General features: G+C 38.5%; 7 protein-coding genes, 1 long non-coding RNA gene and 1 pseudogene across 12 annotated transcripts; 5 read left to right on the plus strand and 4 right to left on the minus strand.

Moving 5' to 3' along the window:
- Positions 1 to 5: 5 nt before the first annotated feature.
- On the minus strand, positions 6 to 1,417 carry LOC147923264 (uncharacterized). Its single transcript, XR_015586657.1, has 4 exons — positions 1,272 to 1,417; positions 990 to 1,049; positions 703 to 875; positions 6 to 187 (listed from the first exon to the last, which is right to left on the minus strand). It is a non-coding gene; the product is annotated as an uncharacterized LOC147923264 (long non-coding RNA).
- A 381-nt stretch (positions 1,418 to 1,798) lies between these two features.
- LOC147923265 (nardilysin-like) lies at positions 1,799 to 8,117 on the minus strand. Of its 2 annotated transcripts, none has more exons than XM_087494520.1 (20): positions 7,732 to 8,117; positions 7,065 to 7,486; positions 6,907 to 6,982; positions 6,755 to 6,801; positions 6,503 to 6,615; positions 6,113 to 6,186; positions 5,883 to 5,978; positions 5,674 to 5,793; positions 5,312 to 5,545; positions 5,064 to 5,212; positions 4,661 to 4,817; positions 4,338 to 4,487; positions 3,874 to 4,253; positions 3,641 to 3,790; positions 3,329 to 3,511; positions 3,008 to 3,211; positions 2,794 to 2,897; positions 2,561 to 2,714; positions 2,350 to 2,471; positions 1,799 to 2,252 (listed from the first exon to the last, which is right to left on the minus strand). In XM_087494520.1, the coding sequence occupies exons 1-20, from the start codon at positions 7,814 to 7,816 to the stop codon at positions 2,009 to 2,011; spliced, it is 3,264 nt and encodes a 1,087-aa protein (XP_087350646.1). In that variant the 5' UTR covers positions 7,817 to 8,117; the 3' UTR covers positions 1,799 to 2,008. The 2 variants fall into 2 exon arrangements, with proteins under 2 accessions (XP_087350646.1, XP_087350645.1); XM_087494519.1 differs by having other exon boundaries at positions 7,065 to 7,489; positions 7,732 to 8,083.
- Positions 7,665 to 11,015, plus strand: LOC147923266 (uncharacterized). 3 transcript variants are annotated; one of them, XR_015586457.1, is made up of 7 exons: positions 7,842 to 8,424; positions 8,524 to 8,798; positions 9,115 to 9,299; positions 9,386 to 9,446; positions 9,538 to 9,598; positions 10,159 to 10,285; positions 10,559 to 11,015. XR_015586457.1 is itself a non-coding variant. In XM_087494521.1 (6 exons), exons 1-5 carry the CDS (start codon positions 7,842 to 7,844, stop codon positions 9,592 to 9,594), a joined length of 1,161 nt encoding a protein of 386 aa, XP_087350647.1. In that variant the 5' UTR covers positions 7,665 to 7,841; the 3' UTR covers positions 9,595 to 9,598; positions 10,159 to 11,015. The 3 variants fall into 3 exon arrangements, 1 of the variants encoding a protein (XP_087350647.1); XR_015586456.1 differs by having other exon boundaries at positions 10,596 to 11,015; XM_087494521.1 differs by having other exon boundaries at positions 7,665 to 8,424; positions 10,159 to 11,015.
- A 233-nt stretch (positions 11,016 to 11,248) lies between these two features.
- LOC147923267 (transcription repressor OFP4 pseudogene) lies at positions 11,249 to 12,315 on the minus strand (annotated as a pseudogene). Its single transcript, XR_015586458.1, has one exon. The product of XR_015586458.1 is annotated as a transcription repressor OFP4 pseudogene (transcript).
- A 924-nt stretch (positions 12,316 to 13,239) lies between these two features.
- On the plus strand, positions 13,240 to 14,105 carry LOC147923268 (transcription repressor OFP17-like). Its single transcript, XM_087493953.1, has 2 exons — positions 13,240 to 13,536; positions 13,618 to 14,105. The coding sequence occupies exons 1-2, from the start codon at positions 13,338 to 13,340 to the stop codon at positions 13,938 to 13,940; spliced, it is 522 nt and encodes a 173-aa protein (XP_087350079.1). The 5' UTR covers positions 13,240 to 13,337; the 3' UTR covers positions 13,941 to 14,105.
- A 1,701-nt stretch (positions 14,106 to 15,806) lies between these two features.
- LOC147923269 (uncharacterized) lies at positions 15,807 to 16,589 on the plus strand. Its single transcript, XM_087494931.1, has one exon. It carries the CDS (start codon positions 15,916 to 15,918, stop codon positions 16,465 to 16,467), a length of 552 nt encoding a protein of 183 aa, XP_087351057.1. The 5' UTR covers positions 15,807 to 15,915; the 3' UTR covers positions 16,468 to 16,589.
- A 568-nt stretch (positions 16,590 to 17,157) lies between these two features.
- LOC104754856 (protein TIC110, chloroplastic) lies at positions 17,158 to 22,836 on the minus strand. The gene is made up of 15 exons (XM_010477143.3): positions 22,066 to 22,836; positions 21,923 to 21,982; positions 21,710 to 21,833; positions 21,530 to 21,598; positions 21,334 to 21,432; positions 21,137 to 21,203; positions 20,784 to 20,848; positions 20,605 to 20,699; positions 20,048 to 20,175; positions 19,874 to 19,974; positions 19,514 to 19,730; positions 19,058 to 19,212; positions 18,734 to 18,859; positions 17,659 to 18,630; positions 17,158 to 17,562 (listed from the first exon to the last, which is right to left on the minus strand). Exons 1-15 carry the CDS (start codon positions 22,578 to 22,580, stop codon positions 17,314 to 17,316), a joined length of 3,042 nt encoding a protein of 1,013 aa, XP_010475445.2. The 5' UTR covers positions 22,581 to 22,836; the 3' UTR covers positions 17,158 to 17,313.
- A 6-nt stretch (positions 22,837 to 22,842) lies between these two features.
- Positions 22,843 to 24,569, plus strand: LOC104754859 (U2 small nuclear ribonucleoprotein B'' 2). The gene is made up of 5 exons (XM_010477146.3): positions 22,843 to 22,973; positions 23,169 to 23,341; positions 23,557 to 23,650; positions 23,756 to 23,841; positions 23,956 to 24,569. Exons 1-5 carry the CDS (start codon positions 22,901 to 22,903, stop codon positions 24,211 to 24,213), a joined length of 684 nt encoding a protein of 227 aa, XP_010475448.1. The 5' UTR covers positions 22,843 to 22,900; the 3' UTR covers positions 24,214 to 24,569.
- Positions 24,521 to 27,695, plus strand: LOC104754857 (cation/H(+) antiporter 14-like). Its single transcript, XM_087494932.1, has 3 exons — positions 24,521 to 25,059; positions 25,195 to 26,190; positions 26,279 to 27,695. Exons 1-3 carry the CDS (start codon positions 24,808 to 24,810, stop codon positions 27,518 to 27,520), a joined length of 2,490 nt encoding a protein of 829 aa, XP_087351058.1. The 5' UTR covers positions 24,521 to 24,807; the 3' UTR covers positions 27,521 to 27,695.
- The last annotated feature ends 65 nt before the right edge of the window (positions 27,696 to 27,760 follow it).

Consider the following 27,760-nt stretch of genomic DNA (forward strand, 5'->3'; position numbering starts at 1 on the left):
ACCTGGTAGAAACCGACGGAATTAAAGCCCAGGCTGAGGTTCAGTAGTCCTATGGATATCCCATTCAATATGCCAAACCCCATCACAGCTCGTGGATCAAAAGGCTTGTGTTCGAACATCTTCATCCATAATGCCACATGAAGGGAACAAAATGTGACCAAAAGATGCCAACTTGTCAAAGTAGTCGCTGCACATACAAAATAGAGTAAGTACAGAAAATCAATTGCATTAAATGGGGGGGGTAGAACAGTGTCTTGCTCACTATAATACTACATCAGAACTGTCGGTGTATCTTAGGATAAAAAAATAAGTTCCCCAGAAAAAAGAGCTAAAGAGTAAACACAAGGACCTCATAAAGTAAGAAGACATTTACACAAACATCACTTTCAAAGTCACAGAGAAGACATTTACACAAATATCACTATCAAAGTCACAGTAGCATCTACATTCGAAAACGTTTGTATTACATACCAAGAATATGAAACTTTCTTAAACACATACAGTACAATCATGAAGGCAATTATGGATCATAAGGAGGCAAAGAGATAGTATGAAGTAAAATGAGCTATATAATCTCTATTAAATTTCAGCTCATTCCTCAGATGTCATATGATAAAACAGGGAATGGATCCAGAGGAAACAATTTCGGAAGCAACATGGATGTAGATAAACAAAAGGAGCATGTGAAATGGAAAAGATTACCGAAAGTGAAGCCAAGGGTGCTAATAAGGGCTTTGTTACAGATCACGATCGAGACAGACGACACAACGGACAAACTCAAAGCGCCGATTGTTCCCAGCTGGAACTTCTGGCCCTCGCTCATCTTCGCTCTCTCCTAAAAAAAATCTCTCGCTTCAATCACGATCTACGATTATCTAAATCCACCACAAAAAAAAAAAAAAAAAAAAAAATCAGATAGGATTCCGAATCATTATTACGCTAGGAAGTGGAAACGAGAAGAAAACAAGAGCGATCTGGAGAAAACGAACCTCAGCCGTGCATAACGGAAACGAAAATGCGAGAGAAAACGAAGCTGAAGGGGAGCTCAACTGCAGCACAAATGGAGAAACTGGTCAGTCGGGAGAGAAAACGAAGAAGAATTATTGAAAGCCAGAAGCCATTAAACCCTAGATCTGCCGTTATGAGACAGAGATCAAAGATATTTTTTCAAAGTGTTGTTGATAAAAAGGAAAACAAATTCAAGAGACGCGAAATGAAGAAACGACAAGATAAAAAGGAGGGAAGAGAGAGAGAGAGAGAGAGGAACTCACATGAGGAGAGGAATCAGAGAACCAGAGAGAATTCAAAACTTCGACGGAGGAGAAGAGATTCAGATTTTGTATTATTATTATAAAAAGGCAAAAAATAAAAAATGCTATTTCTGCAATGAGATGGATCTCTCTCTCTCCCTTTGCCTGCAGTCACACCAGCACCGTCCAGAGAAAAAATAGTGAGAGAGAGAGGAAGAAGATACATTACTTGTTTTGGCCCTACCAGCAATTTTCACCGCGGGATATTATCGTAATTACGAAATTAAATCTTCTGATCTTTTGTTTTTTTACCGTTGGTTTTGTTTGTAAGAAATTCACTCCACAGTAATTTTATTTTCATTAATTGTGGCAACTTTACCTGTCATTAATGGAGAAGAATATTCCAATTTGTGTTTTTATTACTAGTTGGAGAGTCGATGGTATATTTGTAGCAAGGTTTTCACAAACTGATGACTACATTTTTCTGAATGTTTTTTTAGTTAATGCTGCTTCTTTTTGGGTAAAATTTATGATAGCAAGACAATAAATTTTAACCTCATCCAACGGATAAAACATTAATTTAAATGCATATAATCAAATCTTCTTAACAAACAAAATAAATAGAGGCGTTATTGGTGTTTGTCACCCAAATGTATTTATAACTTATCCATTTAAGGTACTGAATAAAATTGGGTGAATGGGAAAGAAAAAAAAAAGCAGCAGCAAAGCAAAACTCTTGTGTAAATGTTGTTTCTCTATCAGCAAAGGCTGGGGTAAAACTGAGAAGTCGACTTGAAAGCTACAGCGTCTGCTATGACCTGCACCGACTTCTCATCTGTTTGACTTTCTTTCATATTGGTATCGCATCCCCAAACCCTAACCGCAAGCCTACGGCATTTTGGTGAAGATTCTATGAAGTAGGTTTTGTACCACTTGATCACATCTTTCTTCTGTATGTTTCTCAGTTCTTCTGCTTCTTTGTGGGAGAAATCAAACATGTACCTGCGACGGTTTAACACCCATTTCGAATTTACTTGGTGACCGATATGGATCAAAGCAACTCATTGAATCTTTATATGAAACTAAATGAGATCGTTACCTTTTGTCAACAATCTGACTCCATAACTCATTTGTCTCAGACAAGAGAGAAGGATCCTTTTCCAGCAATCTAGCAATCATACCGCTTCTATAATCTTCAAATGATTCTTCATCCAATTGTTCCTGCAATTACAGCCCCGAGTAACATTAGTAGAGCTACGTGGGATACTATTTAACGAAACTCAGATGTTTTCTTTTTATTACAAACTTACCAACAGCACTTCAATCTCTTTTATGAAGTTGTCGACTCTCCCGAGCAAATGGACTGGACCGTACTTGGAAGATTGAACACAGAAACAGAAACCATGGACACGATATGTTAAGCGAGGGCCACACTCGACAACATAACCGAGCTGTTCCTTTGTCCTATATCCAAATTCGCATTTATATGATTATACATAAATACAATTTGATTTATCAAACAAAATAGGTAAACATGACTAACCTCAACTGATTGAACAATGGTTCTTCTATGATTTCATGAAAGAGATCCAGCATAGCTTTCATTCTTGTTGACTGAGCTTCTTCAGGCTCGATTTGATAGTAAAGCTGCAAATCAGATGTTGGTTCAAATTCAAAACCATGATTATACCCGAGGAAAGTACTATGTTTTCTTCTTGGCCAACTCATTTTACAGAAAAAGACAATTTCCTTTTTACCTCAATTACTGAGTTTGTTTCAGATTTGTTCTTCACACTGACATCTCTTACAAGTTTGGCACTCACAGGAAAACGTGTTATCTGCTCTCCATGTCTACATTTGCTTGGGAGCGGTTCAACCGTCAAACTATTTTTGAATATGTTTGATATGTTCACTGCTTCGTCTTCGGACAAATTACCATGACATAGAGCCTCAATAAATATCTGAAAACATAACAGAAATTTTACCTACCCTTTTTGCCTGATTTAAACAAAACTCAAGAACAATCACAAGAGCTGTTTATTAAGCAAATTAGGTATCACACTGATGCAGTTTGTTACCTGAGAACGGACTTCAGGAATAAAGCTGTTGAGATCATCGAGAGACAAATCATTTAGCACAGACAACTTTTCGTCACTGTCATAGATTCGCTTACACAAGAGCTGCAGTCTCAAGTATGTGGAATGGTTCAAAGGCTTCATATTAGTGTTTCTAAAGCCTCTCTCCATGTTTTCTTTGATAACCTACAAGTTTAGTTTGAAAAAGTAGCTGAATCAAGAATGAATGAGAATATGAAAATGACACCAAATTTAAACTTCAAGATTAAATGAGGATAAAAAGTATGACAATTATACATGCAAACATTCACATACCTTAAATCGCTCTAGGCTTGGCATGAAGGATTTGGCTATGGTTAAGATTTTTGATAAAAGAGCTGGAATTTTCTCATTAAAGCCATACACTTTAAGCTCTAGTTTATCACCATACATAGATAAAGCGGTTTCAAGTTTTGCTATACTGGCCTGCAGAAATTCAGATATTCATGTCAATACCAAAACAAAAGCATCTAAAAATGTCCTCCTAAAAAATAGTTACGATTACTTGCCTGGTAGATTATCTCGTTTAACTCGTCTTTCAGAAGGTTAATAAATAATTCTGTCAAAAGGCAGTTCTTCACACTGGCATATGCCCCCTTCAGATTTATGCGGAAGTACGTATTTGCACGAGGAACCTTAAAAGTTTCGTCAAGCTTGTACCAGAACTTCATGAACGGTTCATCAATTATACATCTAGGAGGAGACTGAGTTTTGGGATCCACATCAGAGTTAATGGCTCGGATCGAAAAATCACATGGGATAAATTGATTTTTCGAGGGAAGATGCAAAGAGGCATCTACTTCTGAAGGATTGGTCCATGTTTCCATCAACGACAATGGAACATCTTCCTCAATGTAACGAGAACCAAACCAAGGCTCTTGCTGGAACTCTGAAACAAGCAAAGTTTGAAAATAGATAGTAAGAATATAAATATACATCCAAAAGTTACATACTCCAGGAAACTTTAACATACCTTCTGACTTGATGGATTTCGAAACAACATCAATCCGCATGTTTTTTGGTGTGAAGAAACCCATAAGATCTTCTATCAACTTTGGATCCCATGTCTGGTATACATAATCACCATAAATAATGTGCTCCACCGGATACGCAAGCATATTCTCTGTACAATAACACTTACAATGAACTCAGAAACCCATGACCATGATGAAGATTTTTACATTACATGTACACATCTATGCATGGTAAGTTCTGAAACTAATAAGTTGAAGCACTATTAGCCCCTTAAAAGATTCACTCAAAAAGAACTAGACAAATGAGTATATAAGCACAAACCTGAGAGCTCAGAAGCATAATCGTCTGCCGGCTGCTCCTCAGCAAATTTAAAGTCCATGTTCCCAATATCTTGGAGTTCCTTAAATATCCATTCTTGTGGTGACACATCACGCAATAGCTTGAGATATTGATAAACGTAGCCAATGATGTCATAAATCTGTTAACAAAAGTTGTCAGAAGGTCAAAATGAGAATTAGTACCATAACAAAAGTAAATCTGACAAGCACGAGACTATATGCAGCTAGCAACAGGCTATGTCAATTTGCCAACCAGAACATGAAACCACTATAGATTTTACTTGAAAAGTCAGGGACAGAGGGTTATATATACGATTGAAAATGATTGAATCTTTCCCTGCGCCAAACTTCAGAAATATTAACTATATAAATCTATGTAAAGTTACCTTCTCTAAACCAGAGTCAGTGAGATGTATGGACATGCCAAAAACATAGGCTAGAGACGAGCGGTTAATTCCATCATCCCCAACACCAGCAGAGAGCGAGGTTGCCCAACCCCTACCTTTGAGGAATGAATGCAGACTTCCTCTACCCTCTAAAACAAAATGTTAAAAACAACATTCTTCAATGCGCACATGCACAAGTAAACTTGAAGAAAATGCTATACAAAGATAAATCGGATTTGATTTCTTACCATGTCCTAATAGATGTGCTAGATAGTCTTCCGGCTTCTTCACATATGCATGGCGAAGAGGGGGGAGAGTCCATGTCAAATCAAGAATATGAACATCTTTAACCGCTTCTAGGCGATATAATTTACCGCCTTTCCAAATAGGACCTTCTGCCTCCAGAGTTGGCCTGATTTTGGATCCGTTTTTTACAGCACCAAATAGTTCTACAACCCAACTTTCAAGCATATCAAGAGATTCTGCAAGATTTAAAGGTGGCCATTAAATTCAACAAATTAAAATAGTAACACAAGCCAATCTTTAGGAATGTATATAGCGACTTTCCAAGAATCACCACCAAACACATTATACATCTAGAGAATTTTACCTCCCCCAATGACAACGAGCTTCATTAATCCACCATGGTAATATTCTTTATATAATTTCACAATACATTCCCGTAAGTCAACCCCATTTTCCATTGCACCACTTAAGCTCTTCTTGTTACCTTCCAGAGCACATAAAGGACACGTTAATATTATAAAATTTCATGAATATCTTAAGTGTGGCTAGAAAGGTACTCCGAGATATCCTTACCCCATGCAAACCTATTAAAAGGATGACCCTTTGCAGACGTATAGCACTGAAGTTGTTGCAGGCGACATGAATCATTTTGGATGGCCTGGTTAAATTCTACAAATTTGGATTTTGTTAGCAAGACACTTTTACCATATTAAAAGGTTAACTTATCTGAATGTTGATTGGAGATGGATCTTTTGACAGATTAAAACAAAGAAATAAGTGTATGATTAACAGGCAAGAGAAACCTGAATCAACGGCAAGGAGTTCTCGTTCCATAGCCTCGGTCTTCATAAGCGGTGCAACAAAAAACTGAGAGAACCTAATAACAAAAAAAAAACAAATCTTAAGTCAAATAAACCTTCTGAAGAACACAAACGAAAAGGAAAAAGATTAAACCTAACAGAAAAGGAAAATGTTTTACAGCAAACGGTTTAGGTAAAATGAAAGTGATTACATAGTTAAGAGCACTAGGGATAATAGAACAAGACATCTTCCTTTACCATGTCATCAAAAAACTGAAATGATGACAAAATCTAAGCATGCATACTGATACATATATCGCCTGCCTTGGTATATTTACAGCAATTGACATTTAAACAGATAAGTGGAGTGGCAGCTCAAATAATTTTCAGTACCTTTTCAAGGCACCTTGAAGGAATTCTCTCTTGACTTCAAAGTGATAGCAAGTATGCTCCATTTCTGTGTACGCATTAGAGGCTCCACCATGCTTGGACAAGTAACTATCATACTGCAAGCAAAACAAAATCCAACCCGGAAGAATTCACACATATATCATGCTAGAAAATTATAAAGTTAGCATAATACACTATACGAATCTATAAATAGTGCCAAACGATTGCAAACACAGAAAATAGTGCAATGCTTACTTCATTCTCATCGGGAAACTCAGTGCTACCCATAAAAAGCATGTGTTCTGCACAAAACATAAACATTAGAGTGATTTAATCAGTAAAGAAAAAAGAAATAAAAAAAAAGTGCATTCAAACAGTAGTTCAAACTCATAGAAAGATGGAAAGACCAAGAAAGTGAGCCAATCCTTGCGCCTCCGGAGGATCCAAGAAGCTTCCCATTGAAACACACATAGCTGCAGCTGCCTAAGACACACGACACCAAACAGTTCAAAATCAAACCTTAATAAAATAAGAAAACTACTAATATAGCTTAAATTAAAAAAACCTTTTTAGTCTGATGATCTCCTTTCTCTTTCACTTCATCTTCATCCTCATCCTCATCATCTTCTTCATCTCCTTCCCCTTCTTCCTCATCATCATCTTCATAGCTTCCGTCACTATCTTCTTCTTCTTCACCGTCCTCGTCATCTTCATCAACTTGATCCGGAACAGAGCCTTCGGGATAAATATCTGGATCGTGAATAAGCAGAGCACACAATCCATTCTCCAATTCAATCACTCTGTATAACCTCCGATCGTTCGGTGACTTCACCACTACATTGTCTAAGGTCGAAACGCTCTTCGCTGATGCAGACATTGTTCTCGTTCTGAGGAGGAGATAGCGACTCGTGAACAAGTGTTGCTGCTGCAGCTTCTTAGGTTTTGCTTCTCTGTATCCTATGAATCCGACTCCGCCGCTACTCCCCTCTTCTGATTTTTTAGGATTTAAAAAAAAAAAAAAAAAAATCACTATTGCCGTTTTCTCCGTAAGGATATGACATGTAAGCCGTTTTTGGACTACATAAAACGACACGCGTTGTTATTTTAAAAGATGGAAACGGCAGAAAAAGAAGAGTATATCTGTTTCTTCCTTCCTTCCTCCATCGCTTCGTCTCTGAAATCGAACCCCCGGGGAAAGAAAGTGAATTGAAAAAGTTGAAGTTTTTACTAACCTAATTGACCATTCCTGAACAACCCAATTCGAGAAACGGAATCGAAGAGCGAGAGAGTGCGAATTTCTCCGAAAAGCCCTAACATTGTTTGGTTGAGTTAAGCAACAACAATGGCACTGTCGCAGTGGAAGGAAGCTATACTCGAAGGGATCTTCATGGAGATTGAGGATGGTGTTGTGGAGGAGAAGAATCTCGAGCGGTTAGAGAATCTAGTGGAGATTCTACACAAAGAAGGTTCTAAGGTACCCGAATCAGTCAAGGAAGCGTTTTGTAAAGTTGCTGTGGAGTGCACAGCCAAGTGTCTCGCTTTTGAGAAAGATGCAAAAAAGGCTTATATTGAAGCAATCAGATCGATATGGGTTTGTAGGATTATGCCTTTATGTGATAAGGTTAGTTGTTTGGTTACTAGTGACCTTTTGAATAGCTGTCGAAGATTATGGACGGCCCACAGTGACGAAAAGACTTGTAAGAGTTTGATGGATGAGAATACGAGAGACAAAGCTTTGGTTAGTTTGAGGAAGGTTGTTTCTGAGTTGAATCCCAACCTTGTTGCCGAGTTGAATCCTAATATGGATGCATCGGACGAGATTGAAACTAGTGAAGAATCTGAAGAGACAGAGTCAATGGTCGAAGCAAGAGAGAATGAGGTGATTAATAACAGTAAGGCGTCTGAAGCTATGGATGAAGAAAAAGGTTTACACTTTCTGAACTTTTGTTTCTTTTTTCATCTCTCTATTAACTTTGTTACTATGTGATTGTGCTTTTTGTCTGATGAATTCCCGAACCTATCAGATACTGAACCGGAAAGATCCACTTCTGGAGGGTCAAAAGCTGAACCTTTGCCCCATCGATACAAGACCATTTCATCTGCAGTTGTTGACAGAGCGCTCAGAAAGCTTAGAGCTAGTCAAATGGAGCTGATGGAAGCTTTAGGAAAAGGAGGACCGTCAAATTTAAACAATGAGTCGATTACAGAACAAGAAAATGATGTTGCTAATCCTTCTGAAACAAACGTTTCACCAAGGCCTAGCTTGATGGAGCGACGTACCACAGCACATACTTATGAAGTAAATTTACATTTCGTTTTTGGTTCATCGTATTACTTTCTTTAGATAGCTAGTTCGGTGGCACACACACATTTTTACTAAGTTTTCTAAGCACTACTATCCTGATTCATTCTTTCATCTTTTCCCATTATTTCATTTTGGCTAACCAGCTTGCTGCACTTGGTGGGAAATTAGTCTTGAGCTTTGTCTTGTTTGAATTGATCTTTTGCATATTCGTTTTTGCAGCTATAGCTGAGTTAGAATAATCTGCTATTCATGCAAAAGTATAATGTGGGACCTGTTTTCTTCTAACGGTTTTGTTTTTTTCACATTTCAGTGGGAAGACTCCATTGATGATTCCGATGGAGAACCGGGCGATGATGGTGAAATAAATAATAAATCAAAACGTAAAAAAATTGTCATGTCTCCTTTGAAGAGAAACCGAAGTGCAGAAGGTGCTAGGAGGAAGAAAGTCCCGTGGTGTACTGCAGAAACGCTGGCCGTACTAAAAGGCTTTGAAAAGTACTTGAAACCTGAAAGTCTCTTAGATGTTTATCAGATGAACATTTTTCATGCAATTTTATTCATTTGATGCTTTTGTTATTCAGGTATGGTGCAAACTGGAAGCGGATCAAAGATGAGAATCCTATTCTAGTGCGTAGAACTAATGTACACAGCTTCACTAATCTTTTTGCACGTTATTCATTTCTCAGACAGTTGATTTTGTCATGTTGCTAATAGTAGATACACTATCCCACAGGGCGATATTAAAGATAAATTTCGAGTTGAGATGAGGCGTGAAGAGCGCCGTCCTTGAGTAGGTGAGTTAAATATATACATAATCTTAAGGTACTTTCGTCACACTGGTGACCTTGAATGAAGAAGAACACTAATACTTCATTAGCATCTCAGTTCCCAAAACTAAAGTGCGTATGTAGGAAAAAGATGATATGAACTCTCACAAACAGTGAGCTTAGTTCTTAGAACCCAATAGTCGCGGTGATTTAACAAGTTAGTTTTGAAGGGAAACTCTACCTGTGAGCATATGTATAGTGCTGCTTAATACGCAATATAGTTCTCTGGATTCTCTTGAAATACTATCAACATTACCACTTTACCATGTAATGGAATGTACTATAAAAGTGCCAATTTGAATATGTCGATGGGTTTTATGGTTCTCTAATTTTGACCGTTCATGTTCTGAGTTGATAGTAGCATTAGCAAACCAACGTGCAAACACATTCATGTCAATCTAACTTTTTAATGGGTTAGATGAGCCTGTGAGCTTTGTAGGATTGGTGTTCTAATAGTTGATGATCTTTTACTTTACAAATCATATATGTATAAATCAGTCATTCAATTTTCTATTCTTTGATTCTAGGAACTGGAATTCTGGAGTAGGCATCAGACCTTTCTTGTCTAGACGAGTAACAACAAGAGCTGAACAATGACATATATGGAATGTAAAAAAACTGGGTAACATTTTGTCGCCTTTGTCTTTAAGACAGGTAAAAGTTGTGCGTATGATGATGATAATATCTAGTAAATCGTTTTGTTAACCAAACTAGGCTCCTTAATTAATCTAATAACAGTTCATCTCAGTTTATATCAAAGCTATTATGGTTTTTATTGGCTTAATTAAAACTTAAGAAACAACATTCTGTTTCTTGCTTGAAACAAGCAATCAAAAGACAGATTAACCAATGATAAATGTCTTGGATCCCATTTGAGCCTGGTGTTGTCTATTTAATGTTTATATGTATGTGGTTGATCAATTCCAGAGAAATATCCATAATGTACTAACTGTATAAATGGTAGAGGTGGGAGATGAGCATTGGGAAACAGCAGCAAAACAGTGGTCCTCAACTTCTTCTTCTTTATCACACAACACAGCGTTTAGGTTCTGAAAACTTTCTTTTTATCTGCTTTTCCTCTTTAATCATATCCTCTTCTGTGTCAGTGTTACTTTCTCTCTCTAGCGATTATGTTCTTCAGGCTCCATTTTCATGTTTCCAGCTTCCCTATTCATTATGACTGGAACCCATGGCTGCTAAGTACTTGATGGGTTTCTGACTCCTCTCCGTGTGCCTCTTGTCACTACACTCTTGGCTTTTTTTTTTATTATTTTTGCTCTAGTACATTTGTTATTTCCCATCTTTTTCATTCTTGCAATATGACTCATTACTATTGACCAAAGTCGATCAATCCTAATCTAATCCAAGGTTTGTTCTTACAAAAGTTATATGATTATTGCTTCGCCTTTTTTTTTCAATGTTCATCAAGATATTTTTTCCATAACTCTCATGCAACAGTTTAGACCACTTTTCAGAAAGCTGTTTTTATTTTTTGCCTCAAATATCCGGTTTTTGTGAGAGTCATGGGATTAAAGGCTTATTGCTGTAATTTGGATCTCTCAGTCCAGAAACAGTCTTTGTCACGTTATACAGAGAAAAAAAAACACAAAACTGGTCTTGCAAATGAAATCTCCACAGCTGCATCAGACTCTTTGAAATAGCTACAATTAACAGGAGAATTAATGCATTTGATCATAGTTTATGCTAACAACATCACTTACTACACGTTCTTACTTGGATGCAAATTTAGGGTTTATGACTTCAAGCCAGATTTGAACGAAAACCTTGATGATAAGATCATGATATTCCTTGGGATTCAAGGTAAGGTAACATGCTAGAAGATCCTCCAAGTCTTTAGAGGCTCTGATGTTGTTCTCTGTTATCATTTCCACCATTGATTCTCTGAAATCCTTCTTGGGATCAAGAGAGCTCTTGATTACTGCAAAACTGTCACAAACTTGTGTGTTCTGCAATCTCGATGTGCTTCTACGAGGTGAGAATTGAAGTCTAGGAGAACTCACTCTTAGTTTTATCCTTGGAGATTTTACTGATGATCTTCCTCCACTAGAAACTAATGGTTTCTGATGGTTCTTCTGGATTCTACATGCATCTTCCTTTTTCTCTTTAATGGTAACCTCCACAGATGGATGATGGGTTTTACGCAATTCCTTGGTTCGTTTACTTCCAGGGCAGGCTTTCTCCGTTGAATCAAACACCCTGATCTCTTTGGACATTTTCTTCTTGGAATCTCTGTTGTATATGTTGATGATGAAATCATCTGCAGAAGAACTGAGTTTCGAGTTGGTAGAGGCAGGGGAACAGTCTTGTTGTCGAAGACATTTGATCTTCTTCTTGTTGAAATCTGCAGATAGAGAAGAAGAGGTAGGAGGAGAAGGCTTGTAAACAGTCTTCCTTTTGCTCTGTGATTTGTGAAGAGAGTTTCTTGGTGTAATTCGAAAGGTCTTAGACTCTAAGGAAGTGCGTGATCTATCGGAGATGTAAGAGCTTGAAGAGTAAGGAAGAGACAGAGACTTAGAGTCAGAGGAAGTCTTTCTCTTCTTGGTAGTGTTGAAGGAATAAGGAGGAGGTGGAGAATGCTTATTTCTGAGTTTGGTCATGTTCTTGAGCTTGTGGAACCATTCACTTGGGATCATAGCTGACAATCTGAACTTACAATTCCTCATCTCTGCTTCCAACAAAAAAAAATTGTGATCTTCTCATAGAAAAGAAAGTAAAGCTGTAGAGTTTTGTCCGAAGTTAAAGAGATTCTAATCTATGCTTCGTGACAGACTGACAGATATAAAATAGAGAAGAAAGTGAAGATTGAGACTTGCATGTATGTAGGGGACTAGGACAGAACAGTATGGGTCCACTTCGTAGAATGTCTTCTGTTTTGTACCAAACCCATTCCGGTTTCTCTCCCAAACAGTATCAAATTGATATAAATTGTCCCATCTGAACCGGGAAATCATTACTGAACATAAAAATTTCCTAAAATTTTGTCACTTGTAAGATTTCAATTGTTTGGGAGGGGATTAGACACTAAACAGAATATTTCTGGTGAGTTGCTTCCAAAACATGATTCGGTGAACGTGACCAAAAAAAGGGATTTTAACAAAAAAAGGTTGAACAAGATTTCAGGTTCAGGTCCCATCTATTAACTTATAGCAAAGTCACACACAAGTATAACAATAATAGTGTCAAAAAAATACTGTAGAGAATAAAAGACATATTTGCATAATACTCGGCAAAACAATACAAGACACGTATGCTTTGGACCCAAACCTTTTGTTGGGTTTTTGGGTCAACGACTCAGACAGTCAAACTAGGGTTCCACAGAGTGACAGATGATCAAGGTAAATAATGAAGCGGCTCGGTTCGGGACAAGAAGAGTGAACATCAGAGAACCCTAACGGCTAGGTCCAAAGTTTGGGTTGTACTAATTGATTTATTAGTTTTCTAAAGATTTGGAAATTTCAAGTAGCCGTACATATATGCTTTGAGATTTCTGTGGTAATGTTGAAACTACATTTTGTTTTTGTGTTACCTTGAGGTATATTATTAAAGAAATAGGTCTAAAAGGTCATGGTTACCACCATTACGACTTCAAAGGGAAAGGACGTGAGGACCACGTAACACAAACCACCCTCCCAAAACTAACATTATACGTCACAACAAAAACCAAACAGAGTTGCAACGATTTAGAATGAGACTGAAGTCAAGTTTGATGAGCTTGAAATCAAAGCTTTCAAGATCATGCAACAGACTCATCTCCTTCTTCCATGCCCGTTTTGGCAATGTCAATACCACACAGTCTTCTTCTTCTAGTTTGTTGTCTTGTCTCTGTTTCCTCAATACTAATAAAGATCAGAGGATGAGCCGCATCAGACCCAGAAGTTCCCCGTGTAACAACAATTTTCTTTGTAACTATTTCCATTTTGTAGGTCAGTTTTGATCTTAATTTTATCATACTATGCCCAATGCAGCTAGTCTGATCGACGATGTGAAGCTTCTGCATTCAAGGAAGATGTTTCCTTTGGCTGAGACGCAAAGGAACAAGAAAGCGAGGAAGAGTCAAAGATACATGTCAAAGGAAAATGGTGTGAAAGAGGCTTGTAGAAGCTTCGAGAACTATATGATCCATATGGTCGTTGAAGATGGGAAAATTGATGATCTGATGGACATGGAAGAGTTTCTCTATTATTGGAATAATCTGAATAACACTATCTTCCTTGATCTTGTTACTAGATTCTATGGAGATATCTGCACTGACTTGTTCCCAATCGATGATGACTGTGTTAAAAATTGATAAAAATGGGGTTTTATATGTGCGTGTGTTAACACAGAGCATCTGATATTCTGATGCAGAGTATATTTCTCTGTGTTCTGTATTTTTGTAAGTTCTTCCGTGGTCGTTGTCTCCACTTTGATCGTGACAGCAACTTTTATTTTAATACACTTCACTTACAAAGCATCCACAGTATTCCACACACAGTCGCCGCCATAAGCCTCTTTGATCGAATAAAAGCCCAATACGCTTTTAAAAATTAACCAAGTCCCACATCGAAAATATAATAAATAGATACTAACCCATAACTCCTATAAATATAATAGCTAATCCATTTTGGTTTCAAAACATCTACACAGCAGTGGGCTTTCCTAAAGGCCCTATTGTTGGAAGGTACCAATGTTTTTAAAAACGTTTTAGTGTTTTTTTCTTTTTCAGCTTTTTAAAACGTTTGTATTTTTAGCTTTTAAAACTTTTTTTTATACGGTTTTTTATTTTCTTTGTTTTGTTTTGGTTTTTAAGTGTTGAATTTTAAATTTGTTTAAAGCAAACCGGATACAACATCCAGTCCATATTGTTTGTGGTCTGTAAGAGGTGTTCTAGGTCCAATATGCCTTATACATAACTTAAATTTAATTTTAACAAAAAAAATAATAATAAATAACTTAAATTTAACTTCTTCTTTTTTTTGTGAACCACACTTTTTTCTTAAATTTTCAAAAAACTTTTATATTCATTCATGTTATTTAAACTTATAAGGTTTTATAAATAAGAAATTGTTTTGTTTTTTTTTTTAATATTTTTGTTTAAGGTTTTGCAGATAATATTTTATTTAAATCTGTATGATATGATTTCTGGAGAAAAAAAAAATATTTTTCCTTCCAATAAATTTCTGGATAATTTAGTCCTTTCATTTAATACTTGTGTAATGTTTTAAACTAATATATAAACTAAATTATCCTTTAATGTTTATTAATTAACTTAATTCTACTTTTAATAAGAAAACAAAGACTACTACTTGATACACTCTTATACAGTTTTCTTACAACTTTTCAATTACTTTTAATTTTTATCTCTTCAGCTCTTCCTCTTGTGCCAACTCATTACTAAACACATTGGTATTTAATAGAGAATTCAAAAGTATAAAACAAGTTAATGGACTCGAAAAAAGATTAATTAAGGTGACAAAAGGTGCTTCATGTTTATCTCGAGAAGATTAATATATGTGGTAAGTCACTGGTTCTAGCTAGTTCGTGTACAATAGTGATAATATAAACATCTTTTTTGTATGCATAAAATCTAGCGATGCCTTAGCCATTCTTGAAAGCAAGGTTCTCACACGTTATTTCAGCGATAAACCACCTCCACCTCTCTGACTTTTCAACCATTTTAGGGCTGCTTTGATTAACTTTAACAGGTTTAATTAGGCATATATCCTTATATTATATATGTAATATGTATGCTTTGGAATAAAAGTTTGGGAAACAAGAACGTTACAGTTGTGTGTGTGAAATGTGCAATCCATTTCTAAGTATTCTCTTATTCTTTTTCATTAGGTGATGATATGTATGAGTAAGAGCTTTACCTGTGCAAACAAGATTAAGCTTGCATATTTAAGCAAAAGTCCCAACTCCCAAGTGTCTCGGAGTTACATTGACTTTTAACAATATTGTCTAGTTGAAGAATATAAGAGTGTGCAGGTTAAGTATTATATAAATAAAATTGGATCAATGTTGGAACTATAGATAATACTCTCAGTGGCTTCCATGAAGCAGAGTCCAGAGACATCACACCTCGAGATTCTAATATATTTTTTTACTCATTCAAAAATCTATACTAAAATAAGATGACAAAAAAAATTCAAAACTTTTGAATCTGAATCTAAATCTTCTTCACCCAATAAAAAAAAAAAAGTCAAGTCTCTTTCTCTCCATAGTTCTTATAATTGAGCAATAAGCCAAGAAACAAAAGTCACTTCCTAACATAAAGTGTCCAAATGACTCAACTGGATCGTTCTAGGGTTTCCACGACCAAACTGATCCTCTCCGTGGTCGTCGACGGTGACTATTACGGCGGATCATCGGCCGCCATTCCCTTTAACTGGGAGTCTCAGCCCGGAACCCCTAGACGATTCTTTAAACGATCCTCCTTGTCAGGTTTCGATTCTGATTCTGATTTCAATTCTCCGGTTTCAGGTCCACTCACACCTCCTCCTTCTTACTTCTACACTTCTCCTTCCTCAACAAAAACACCCGTAAACCCTAAAAAAACCAACACTCTCTTTGGTTCCTTGCTTCCCAAGAATCGTAGCTCCCCATCGTCTCCGGCTTCTTCTTTTACTTCGTCTTCATCAACAAGGTCACACTCGTCTTCGGTTACGTCTTCTCCATTGAGGACTTCTGATTCGTGCAGCAGAAGGAACAGAAGGAGATCAATGTTGTTCGACTCTGCTGCGAGTTTAGACTACGGATCCAATCATTATACTAATGCTAAATCTTCAGGATGTTACGCTTCCATTGTCAAGATGTTACTCAGAGATGTTAAATGATTCTGCTTCTTCTTTTTGGAATCTCTCTCCTAATTTGTTATTAATTTTTCACTTTTTTGTAATCTCAGAAATAATTTCTGAACTATGTTTCATCTCAATGAATCAATCGATTGAATCATATCAAACTCTAGTAGCTTCGATTCATCTATATTAGTTACATGATTTACAATTTACATGATAAAGAAGAAGGAAAGTGACAACCATCATAAGGGGTCTTTAGCAGACATATTTTTTGTATAATGAGAAATTTCGCCAAAAACAGTACTTCTTTACTATAATGAGATCAGATCTGAACATGTTCTGATGTTCAGTCATGTGAGACCTCAATAAACAACAATAACTTCCACTTACGGTCAAATTCTCAATCATTGAAGTAAATGTTATTATATCTTTTACTCCTTCCGTTTAATAGTATAGATGATGTTTAAGAGGGTTTTCTTTGTTTCATAATGTAAACAAAGAAGTATGGCATTATTTGACGCCATACTTTTACTCAAAATATACGGAGGGAGTATGTTTTAACAGAAACACACATCACGTGACGCCATATAGAGTATGTGCATAATATTTAAAATTCCTTACACATTGGCTTATTCTAGGATTCATAGAGTTTCTTGAGTTTTTCATAATTATATTTTGATTTTTGAGCACTTTTGAGGTACTAGTTAGGCATTATTTGTTCACGTCTTGTTGATTGTGGATCTTTAAATTTATTCCAATCAGGTCAAGTTTTTGGTTCTGATACAAAATTTTCACAGGCTTTGGTCAAATTTTAAACTCAAAAATCGTTTTACCTCCCTCGACCATAAAACAATACAAAATAACTCAAGCTATTTCTCCATAGATTTAGAAGACGAAATTGCCCTCTTCTGCAGCAGAAGATAATGCTTCATCTTCCATCTCACGGAGCGCAGCTGCACTTGAATCATCTATTCCCAGCAGATATTGCAGCCTCGAGACTTTTTCCTGCGCGGGTTTAGGATTACTTTTGGAATAAATAGCATATAGATCGGATAGTTCCTCTGAGACCTCCCATGACATCGGCTCAGCCGGCACAGCTTTGTCACATGCAAGCAAATCATTCAGCGACGAGACCTGTAGCCATAGAAGAAGCATACACGAGTCATACCTACAAGCTGAAATATCCAGAGTTTATGTCAAGATAAATAGGGGGAAAGAGGATTTGCATACCACTCCTTTAGCGTTTCTCTGCCTGAGTAATGCCACGGCTTGGATCAGGGAGTTTGATAATCTACTCTGAGCGAGATCATGGACAACTCTTTTGGCTTTTTCCACATCAATACTGAGATCGGATGGGATTGTCTGGTAAACTTCGATTTCATCAAATTCACCTGTTCCTGATGAGAATATGTCATTCACTGTCTTCTTAAATAATTTCTCTCTCAGGCTCACGGCGATCATGCTGTCAAGACTCACGTTTGCCTCCTTGAGCTCCCGTATCTGCTTAATGTTCAGTCTTCCTTGGTTAACAGCAGTTTCTATCGCGTTTGCCATTTTTGTTGTGGTTATGTTCTTTATAACCTTCTCGGCTTGTGGCTGAGGCAAACCAACTTGTTTTTGCAACTCGTCTAGCTGCTCTACTCTAGCCTTTGTCAATTGGCCATCAGCTAAAATCACTTCAGCTTGTTGCCTAAAAGCCTGCTCGGCTAAACCTACGTGAATGTTGACTATTTCTTTCGAAGTCAATCCAAGAATCCCACCAAGCTGATTCAGAAGCACGTACTCTGAATCGTCTCTCTTTGTTGTGATCTGGGCGCCAAAAGGGATTCTTGTTACCTCTCCGGTTAGACAGTAGAGCAAGTATGTTTTGTAGAGATCGATTCTGTCCCTGTCGGGAAGGTCATCTTTAAGAGTTATCTCAGTCTGGCCAGGCTTGCCCATCTTCTCAGCAATTTCCTTGTCGGGTCTCGTCTTTCTTAGCGATTCAAGAGATCCCCATTCCTCATCTTCACCATCTACTTCTTTCTCTTGAACAGGCTCCTCCTCAGGTGCCTTATCAGATGATTCTCCCTTAATATCAGCAACCATTTCAGTCACAACTAACGTGTTGAAAGCTATCATCTTCTTGAGCTCCTTTGCTGACTCGGTCCGGTTCTCTGCTGCTCTTGCTCGTCTGATATAGTTTGTGAAAACCCTACGGACCTGCATCAATGAAGAGCTTTGTTTTTCATGCCCTGCTATGAGAAGTCGGAAAAAATCAAATCCTAATACCAAACATGGAGAAAGTGAATAGTGAGATACTCACAGCCTTGCTGGCAATGGACATGGCAGTTTCTCTTGATAAGCGAAGACCGTGGGCAGCCTTTCTTACTGATTTGCGAGTTTCGGCATCATAACCATCCACTCCAGAAGAGATTGCATCCCTCACAACCTGGAAAAGATCAAACAAATATCTGTAGGTAAACATTTCGAAAACAAGATATGAAGGATATGATGTAGTCAAAATAAAGTCAATGGAAAAAGATTGAAAACAAAAGATGAGACATTTATGTATTATCAACATATATTAATTTTTAAAAGACAGCAGGAACATGAAAACTAGGATGAAGGGATGAGGTGATAACATTACCTTTTCAAATATGGTTCCACAGATTTCTGCATGAGCTTTCTCAACGGTTTGCTGGGGTATACAGAGCATGACTCTTAACCTTAACAAGGCAGCAACATTGTCATCGCTCAGCTCCCCATCAGTAACACACTGTTGAAGCTTCTGCCGATAGATCTCTAAGGAAGAGAAGGTGCTTGTCAGATAATAGAAAAAAAAGACCAAAATTGTAAAGTACAGCATGTAACCCTGTGAAAACACCGGACTTATTGGAAGTTTGTTGAGAACCAAATCTACAACGCTGAAAGCTAGCTCGCAAAGGATAAGGAATCAGCAGGATTACAAGCCATGAACAAAACTATTAAGATTTTAATCCATGGAACCTATCTTATATTTGGACGATTTGTGCAATTCAAACTGTATACCTCATTCATAACATAACAACATAAGGTTTCATTGGTTAATGGAAGGTCCATATACCTTCATGGATCGAGCCTGCCTTCTGTGCATCAAAGTGTAGCTCCTCGCAGAGCTTTTGAAGGTATTTTGCTTTACTGTCTTGTGCTTCAAGGTCACCACTAGAAACAGAGTTAGCAAGTCTTTTACGGTATGCCTTGGACGTCACATCAATACTAATAGCTTCAGCTTCCCGTTTTCCCAGTCCGAGTATGTTTCTAAGTTGGCTCATTGCTGCGAGCTACAATTCAGCAGAAAGACAATCAGAAAATAAAAAAAATTATGGGGCTTGGATAGAGGGTACAGCATCTGAAACACCTCTCTAAAGAACTTGCAACCAAGCTTTAGTATGTACTATCTTATATAAATCTGGTGTGAGTTTACCTTATTGTCTTCTATGCGCCCACCAGATAAAGCATCTGTAACATATGCTCTATAAAGGAGCTTTAAATCATCCATTCTCCTCTCAAAATCAGACTCATCACCTAAGCCACAGAGATGCAAGGTTGAGAGCCTATAATTTTTATTCAGAAAAGAGGAGGTCAAAAGCATTTTCACCTATCAAAGAAATAGGGCCAAGCCCGCGTGCAAATTGATCTGCCTCTGAATGACTTTTCAAGGATACCAGCAGGTTGTTAAACTCCAGTACTTTTTCTAGCTCTTCCACGACAGATGCCAAACTCTTCCTGGATAAAATCAGGTAATTTAAATGACAATCAATGAAACTACTATATACTAGACTTGCTAGATGATCCAATTTGTTTCCACTATTCATTATCTAAACGATACAAAAACTTCTAAAATTAAAATCTCATGACTTTACTTCACAGTAAATAACCCTAAGACTGTGTTAAAATACTTATATTAGAAAGATACTTCAACAAAGCAAAAGAGGGAAATATTTCTGATCAATTTTTGCAAAAACCAAATCTCAAAACTAAAGCAACATGTTCATCCCGACCAAACTCACTGTATATATATGCACCCAATCCTACAGCAGAAGTCACAACTAATTGGTACAAGAATAATAAGTTGAAAGTGTAAACCATATTAATTCACATGGATTATAATTGTTCTATGCATTATTATGTAAGCAAAATGTTAAAGTGCTTTACGTTGCTCGTGTGCGAGACTTAAGTATGCTGAGCGCCGATGAAATGTTCTCTATGACTACTTTTCTTGTATGCTCTCTAAACAGGTCTTCAGCTAGCTGTGAGGGAGAAGAAACTGTCAGAAGAAGTATAACCAGACTACCATAGATGCAGGAAGTGAATGCCACAAAGAAATAGAGTACCTCATCAGAAAGCTTGAATGATAGTTGTGCTTTTCTAAGGTCCACAAGGTTTTCTACGTTAATATCTGCAAGAACATGTTTGGAAAGATGACCATGTAAGTTTCCATGCATTAAGCTGACGAAAAAGTTAAGCTATATCTATTATCAATTTTAAATGAGAAGGATCCATTACATCATTACAGTCCCATGCAAAGTAACAATTAAGGTTGGTATTTAGACAACTCGCTGAGAAACGAATCATACAAAACCCAATGGACAAAAAAGTGCCACATGAATTGATATAACCAACACAAGCAAACTCTCTCCGTTCTACAAGGTAACATTACTTCCCTTCTCATAATGTAAAACATTACCTCTACCAACTAATTTTAACCGTTCGGCATACAGTTGCTTTGCATTTTCACGGATAGCAATCTCAACCTAGAAATGAGATAAAGACAATAGCAGAGAACTTCAGATTACCATATCGGAGTAAGTTGCCAATATGCAACTTCCCATAAAACAAATATTGCGCAAAATCACAAAGTATGGAAAAATTGTAGATGCCTACCTGAGCATCTGTGACCTTCAATACTCGCTTCCAAGGCAAAAGGAAGGATGACGCGTCTCCAAACACAAGAGCTGAAACATATACAAGCCTCATAAATGCCTGCACTGGAAGCATACAACTTGTGATCACGCTTGCGCTCTCTCTTTCTGAACAATCCCACAATAAAAAGAACAAATACTAGGAACTGGCGACTCACCCGACGCTGTTCTGCATCACCTTCACGTTCCCCAGTCTCAAGTCTTTGCCTAAAAATCCTGCGGCCAATCTAAACAAAACCAAGGAATTAGTGATTATGCAATCAAGATACTTCTGAATCAACTGCAAAAAAAAAAAGCTAAAGGCTAATACAAACGAAGAAAAAGAATCTAGAAAGCACCTCCATGTGCATGGCAGCTGCATCAGGCTCGTCTATCCCCAAAGCACTTTTGAACTTGACTATCTTCGCCACTTCATCCCCTTTGAGAGACTGTCCTTCACTTGGAAGCACTGAAGTTACATACCTAATCACAGATTAAGATGCAAAGATTACTACAGAATTCTCCAATTAAGAGACAACATCTGACTTTTTAGGATTTAAAAGATGACTCACCGGCAGTATATATCACAAATCTCAGCCTGGAATACCTCGTCTCCTTTGTTAACACCATACCTGCAACACATAAGAAGGATCCTTAAGTAACGCTTCGTGTGTAAACCCCAGCAAAAATGACAACAATTCAAGCAACCACTAACCTATCAGCGATCTTTTCTACATCCTCTTTCGTCACAGCGGCAGGATCTTCAAATTCGGCAACATAGTTATGCAAACCGATAGCAGCTACCTCCGGTACGGCGGAGTTCAAAGCATAAACAACAGCTCCACCGGCGGCTCCAGCTACAGCAGCCCCACCCAAGGCAATATTCCTAGAGCCAGCCAAACGGAGCCCAAGTCCGTAACCGGTAGCTAAAGACGCAGCTAAAACAACAGCAGAAGTGGCAAGCCTCACCGGCGGCGTCATCTTCTCAACAATAGGTTGCAATCCGGTGAGCTCCTTCTTATTTCCGTGTACATCGGACTGCGTAGATACTGATACTTGGTCGGAGGAAGCAGCTGAGTTGCGAGGGAAGGAAACTCGGTAACGACGGCGAGCCAAACACTCAGACTTGGAGAAACGGCGAGGCAAAGAAGGTAGGAAGTGAGAGAGAAGAGGAGACCGTGGAGAAGGTGAAATTGGAGCGTTGATGGCGGCTACGAGGGAGGGATTCATGATTCCCTCTACTGTAAAAGGATCCTAGCAGTCGTAGAGTGAAGAAGCTCGTAGGGTTTAACACAAGGAAAGAAGAAGAAGATAGAGAGAGAGATGCGGAGGAAGCAAAGGGAAAGGGATAACAAAAACATCGAAATTGCCCTTTCAAACGTCGAGACGTTTTTTAATAATATTTTATGACTGCGTGCTGTTTTTTATTTTCTAAACGGTAAGAATGTTTAAAGTAAAAAAACAAATTAAACGGCGTGTGTAAATTGGAAACGCGACAGTTTAGGGCAGGGGAAGTGTCGTCGTCGTCGTCGTCTTCGTCGCGGAGAAAAATGTTAACGGCTGATGTACCACCGAATCAGTCAATCTACATAAAGAATATCAATGAGAAGGTCAATAAAGAAGGTAACGCAATTCATTCGTTATTCTGCAATGCATAAGTTGCTTGTTCCCTGTTTTGTGAACTTGCTTCTCTTGAATGTGTTACCGTGTCTTAGGTTTGCTCGATTTGATGTTTTACGACGGTTAAATTAGATGCCTGAGTTAGTACTCTATTGATGGTTTTCAACGGTTCAATACTTTGTTTTTGTTTTTTTCCAGAGCTGAAGAGATCTCTTTACTGTTTGTTCTCTCACTTTGGAAGGATACTTGATGTGGTTGCGTTAAAGACACCTAAGCTCCGGGGACAAGCATGGGTTGTCTTCACTGAAGTCACAGCTGCTAGTAATGCTGTCCGTCAGATGCAAAACTTTCCCTTCTATGATAAGCCAATGGTACCTTTTCTCATGTCTTATCTTCCATCTCTATCCATTAGAAAGTTGCAGAGATTAACTTGGGAGTGGTAATTGAGTTTGCTTGCTGAAGGAAATATGACGACATTAGATGTTGAGGGCAAGTGATTGCTAAGTAGTAGACTAGTGAAATCTAAATTGCCATTACACATTACTAATCATATCATGGTGATGTGTGATGATCTGTTTGGGTGCAGCGGATACAATATGCAAAATCAAAGTCAGATTGTGTTACTAAAGCCGAAGGGACTTTTGTTCCGAAAGAAAAGAAGATAAAGCAAGAAGAGAAAGGTTTAACCTTTCGTGTCTATCACAAAGTTCAAACTTTTCATCTTCCTCTTCTTAGTCTTCTACTTTCCATCTTATATTTAACAGAACCACACATTTTACTTTCAGTTGAAATGAACCAACATGCTGAAGAAACTCAACAACCAAGCATGCCTACTGGCCCAACCGCTGTGAATGGAACGCCTGTGGCTGTGGTAATTTCTCTTTCTCGCATCAACCCAAATAACTCAACATTTATTCTTCTGACAGACATCATCGTTTGCAACTTAGTCTGTCTGTAAACTCTTGTTTCTCTTCAATTTTTGCAGCCGAGTGGGCAAGACACGATTCCACCAAACAACATACTCTTCATTCAGAATCTTCCCATTGAGACGACTGGCATGATGCTTCAGATGCTGTTTGAGCAATACCCAGGATTCAAGGAGATAAGAACGATCGAAGCAAAACCCGGAATTGCGTTTGTGGAGTTTGGAGACGATGTTCAATCTTCTATGGCCATGCAGGCTCTTCAGGGTTTCAAGATCACTCCACAGAATCCAATGGTAATCTCTTTTGCCAAGAAGTGAAAGCCAGAGGTTTGTCTACCTTTGAACGAACAAATGCTATGCGGATGAATGGTAGTGGTATACTAATTTGCGGCTGTTTAAAAGCAAAAGGTCGTATCATGTTTTGGTTCAATTCCGGTTAGTGGTTTGAAGGACCTAGATAAAGCTCTTTAGTCTTTAGACCAGAATGTAATGAGATTCGAAAAAAATTAGCATTTTAAATGCCTTTATATTATTAGGACTTAGAGGGAAATTAAAACCACGAATTTAGAATGAGAAGATTATGGGATGTTTATTAACATCAACCAGCCAAAAAATAGTCGGAATCAATAAATAGAAGCAACAAATAGGCTTCATCTCTCTCTTTTTTTCTCTCACTTCCCTTTTTGTCTTTGACCTTTTAACAAAACTTAGAGATCATTCTACATTTGATGATAGCAAGATAATTAACGTTTCCCCAAAATAAAAACAGAGTCCTCTGTTTTGTTTCTTCATCTCACTAAGAGATTCTCAGTTTTCTCTGTCCACATCAAGTAGTTTCTGCATATTACAGAGCAATTCCTCTTCCTCCAAGCTCTGCACACTCGTCTTTTGTACGCACAAAAGATCAGAGCGATGTCAAAGCTAGACATGGATGAGGTGAACTCGATGCATAAAGGCAAAGTTCATGGGCCGTTCTTGGTGGAAAACATGGTGTGCCAAAAAAACCACATGCTGACCTCAAAAGTTGTTTTCTTGGGCAGTGACCCTCTCAAATACGCAATGCCACTTTTGTTGCTGCAAATGGCCATCATCATCGTCACTTCAAGGCTTCTCTACCGCCTTCTCAAGCCCTTGAAGCAAGGCATGATCTCTGCCCAAGTCTTGGTAATAAGTTTGTCTATAATTCTTTCTTTTTCTGTGATCCAAGAGTCCCAGAGGAAAACTTAGGCTAATCTATGGAATCTTGAGCTCTTTTCATTTCTTTCCTTTTATTGAATTTTGCGAAATGTTATCACGCAGGCTGGTATAATCCTAGGACCGTCTTTGATTGGCCAAAACCTTGCATACAAAGATATGGTATTCCCCATGAACGGAAAAATCACTTTACAAACTCTCGCGAACCTTGGTTTCTTCATCCATCTTTTCCTACTCGGACTAAGAATCGACGCTAGCATCATTCGTAAAGCTGGTTCCAAAGCCATACTCATTGGTACAGCCTCCTACGCCTTCCCGTTCTCCCTCGGTAACCTCACTGTCCTCTTCTTGAAAAACACTTACAAGCTCTCGCCAGACGTTGTCCATTGCATCGGCACAGTGATCTCCCTCAATGCAATGACCTCATTCCCGGTCACCACAACCGTCTTAGCCGAGCTCAACATCCTTAACTCTGATCTTGGACGGTTAGCCACGAACTGCTCCATTGTCTGTGAGGCCTTTAGCTGGATTGTGGCACTCGTTTTCAGAATGTTCTTGCGGGATGGGACAGCATCTAGCATTTGGTCTTTCGTTTGGGTCTTTGGTCTTATCCTAGTGATTTTCTTCATCTGCAGACCGGCCATCATCTGGCTGACAGAGAGAAGAAGCATTTCCATCGATAAAGCAGGTGACATCCCATTCTTCCCGATTATAATGATCTTGTTGGTAATAAGCTTGACCTCCGAAGTTCTCGGGGTCCATGCGGCGTTTGGAGCGTTCTGGCTCGGTGTATCTCTCCCGGATGGACCTCCGTTGGGAACCGGGCTCTCGACAAAGCTCGATATGTTTGCAACTAGCCTTACGCTCCCTTGTTTCATCGCCATTAGTGGATTGCAGACCAATTTCTTCGTGCTCGGAAAGAGCCACGTGAAGATCATTGAGGCCGTAATACTCATCACATACGGCTGCAAATTCCTTGGAACAGCAGCAGCTTCCGCTTATTGCAACATACAAGTCAGAGACGCATTTTGTTTGGCCCTCTTGATGTGTTGCCAAGGAGTCATTGAGATCTACACATGCGTCATGTGGAGAGACGAAAAGGTATAATTAGAAGGCCTCCATTATTTATTTGCTTCTCTGATCAAATTGTCTCTAAACGTAAGATCTGTCCATATAATCAATCTCGCAGGTTCTAAACACAGAATGCTTCAATCTCCTTATCATCACGCTCTTGCTCGTGACTGGCATTTCACGGTTCCTAGTTGTATACCTCTACGACCCGTCGAAGCGCTATAGAAGCACGAGCAAGCGAACGATCCTCAACACGAGACAACGAAACCTTCAGTTCCGTCTCCTGCTTTGCGTCTACAACGTCGAAAATGTACCTTCCATGGTTAATCTTCTAGAAGCTTCTTACCCGAGTCGTTTCAGCCCGATCTCTGTCTTCACGCTGCACCTCGTCGAGCTTAAAGGCAGAGCACACGCTGTGCTCGTACCGCATCACCAGATGAACAAACTCGATCCCAACACAGTGCAATCCACTCAAATCGTCAACGGTTTCCAACGTTTCGAACAGCAGAACCAAGGAACCCTAATGGCTCAGCATTTCACAGCTGCAGCTCCATTCTCCAGCATCAACGACGACATTTGCACTCTCGCCCTTGACAAGAAAGCGACGCTCGTTATCATCCCATTCCACAAACAGTACGCTATAGATGGTACGGTCGACCACGTAAACCCTGCAATCCGTAGCATAAACCTTAACGTTCTAGACAAGGCACCTTGCTCGGTTGGAATATTCATCGACCGTGGAGAAACAGAAGGCCGCCGTTCGGTCCTCATGAGCTACACATGGCGAAACGTCGCAGTGATCTACATCGAAGGCCGAGACGACGCAGAAGCCTTAGCGTTCTCCATGAGAATCGCTGAACACCCGGAAGTGAACGTCACGATGCTCCACTTCCGACACAAGGGCTCCCTCCACCAGAACTACGCAGTAGAAGAGGATTCCGAATTCTCAGAGTCTCACCTTATAAACGATTTCAAGAGCTTCGCGATGAACAAACCGAAAGTTACTTACAGAGAAGAGATAGTAAGAGATGGCGTGGAAACCACGCAAGTGATTAGTACACTTGGTGACTCATACGATCTGGTAATTGTGGGTCGTGACCATGACCTTGAGTCGTCCGTACTGTACGGGCTTACAGATTGGAGCGAGTGCCCTGAGTTAGGTGTGATCGGAGACATGTTTGCGTCACCGGATTTTCATTTCTCAGTACTAGTGATTCATCAGCAAGAAGGGGAGTCTCTAGCGATGGATAATAGCTATAAATTGCCAGTTTCACCTCCTAGGGTTGGGGATCCAAGAGTGCAACCACATTTCACTGTTGAAGAAGGATTTACTTCGGTTGATCTTCACAATAACCGTTAATTACTGTAGTCTCTCTTTTTGTTTCTACTAGTATTTTTTTTTCAATTTCAACATAAATAATGGATGTAGTTTTTTAGTGTTCGTTATTTAACTACAGTTTTGTAAGTAAGCGACTGATATATTGTAGTAGAACACACACATGTTTTTTTGGAATGGTCAGTTCAGTTATTTTCCATTTTTAATTGGATAGAAAAACAACATTTCATGAATGGAGGAAAACCACAATTTTAATTAGCAGTT

This window comes from Camelina sativa, chromosome 17, assembly GCF_030686135.1.
Source record: "Camelina sativa cultivar CO46 ecotype springtype chromosome 17, ASM3068613v1".
NCBI classification, from domain to species: domain Eukaryota; kingdom Viridiplantae; phylum Streptophyta; class Magnoliopsida; order Brassicales; family Brassicaceae; genus Camelina; species Camelina sativa.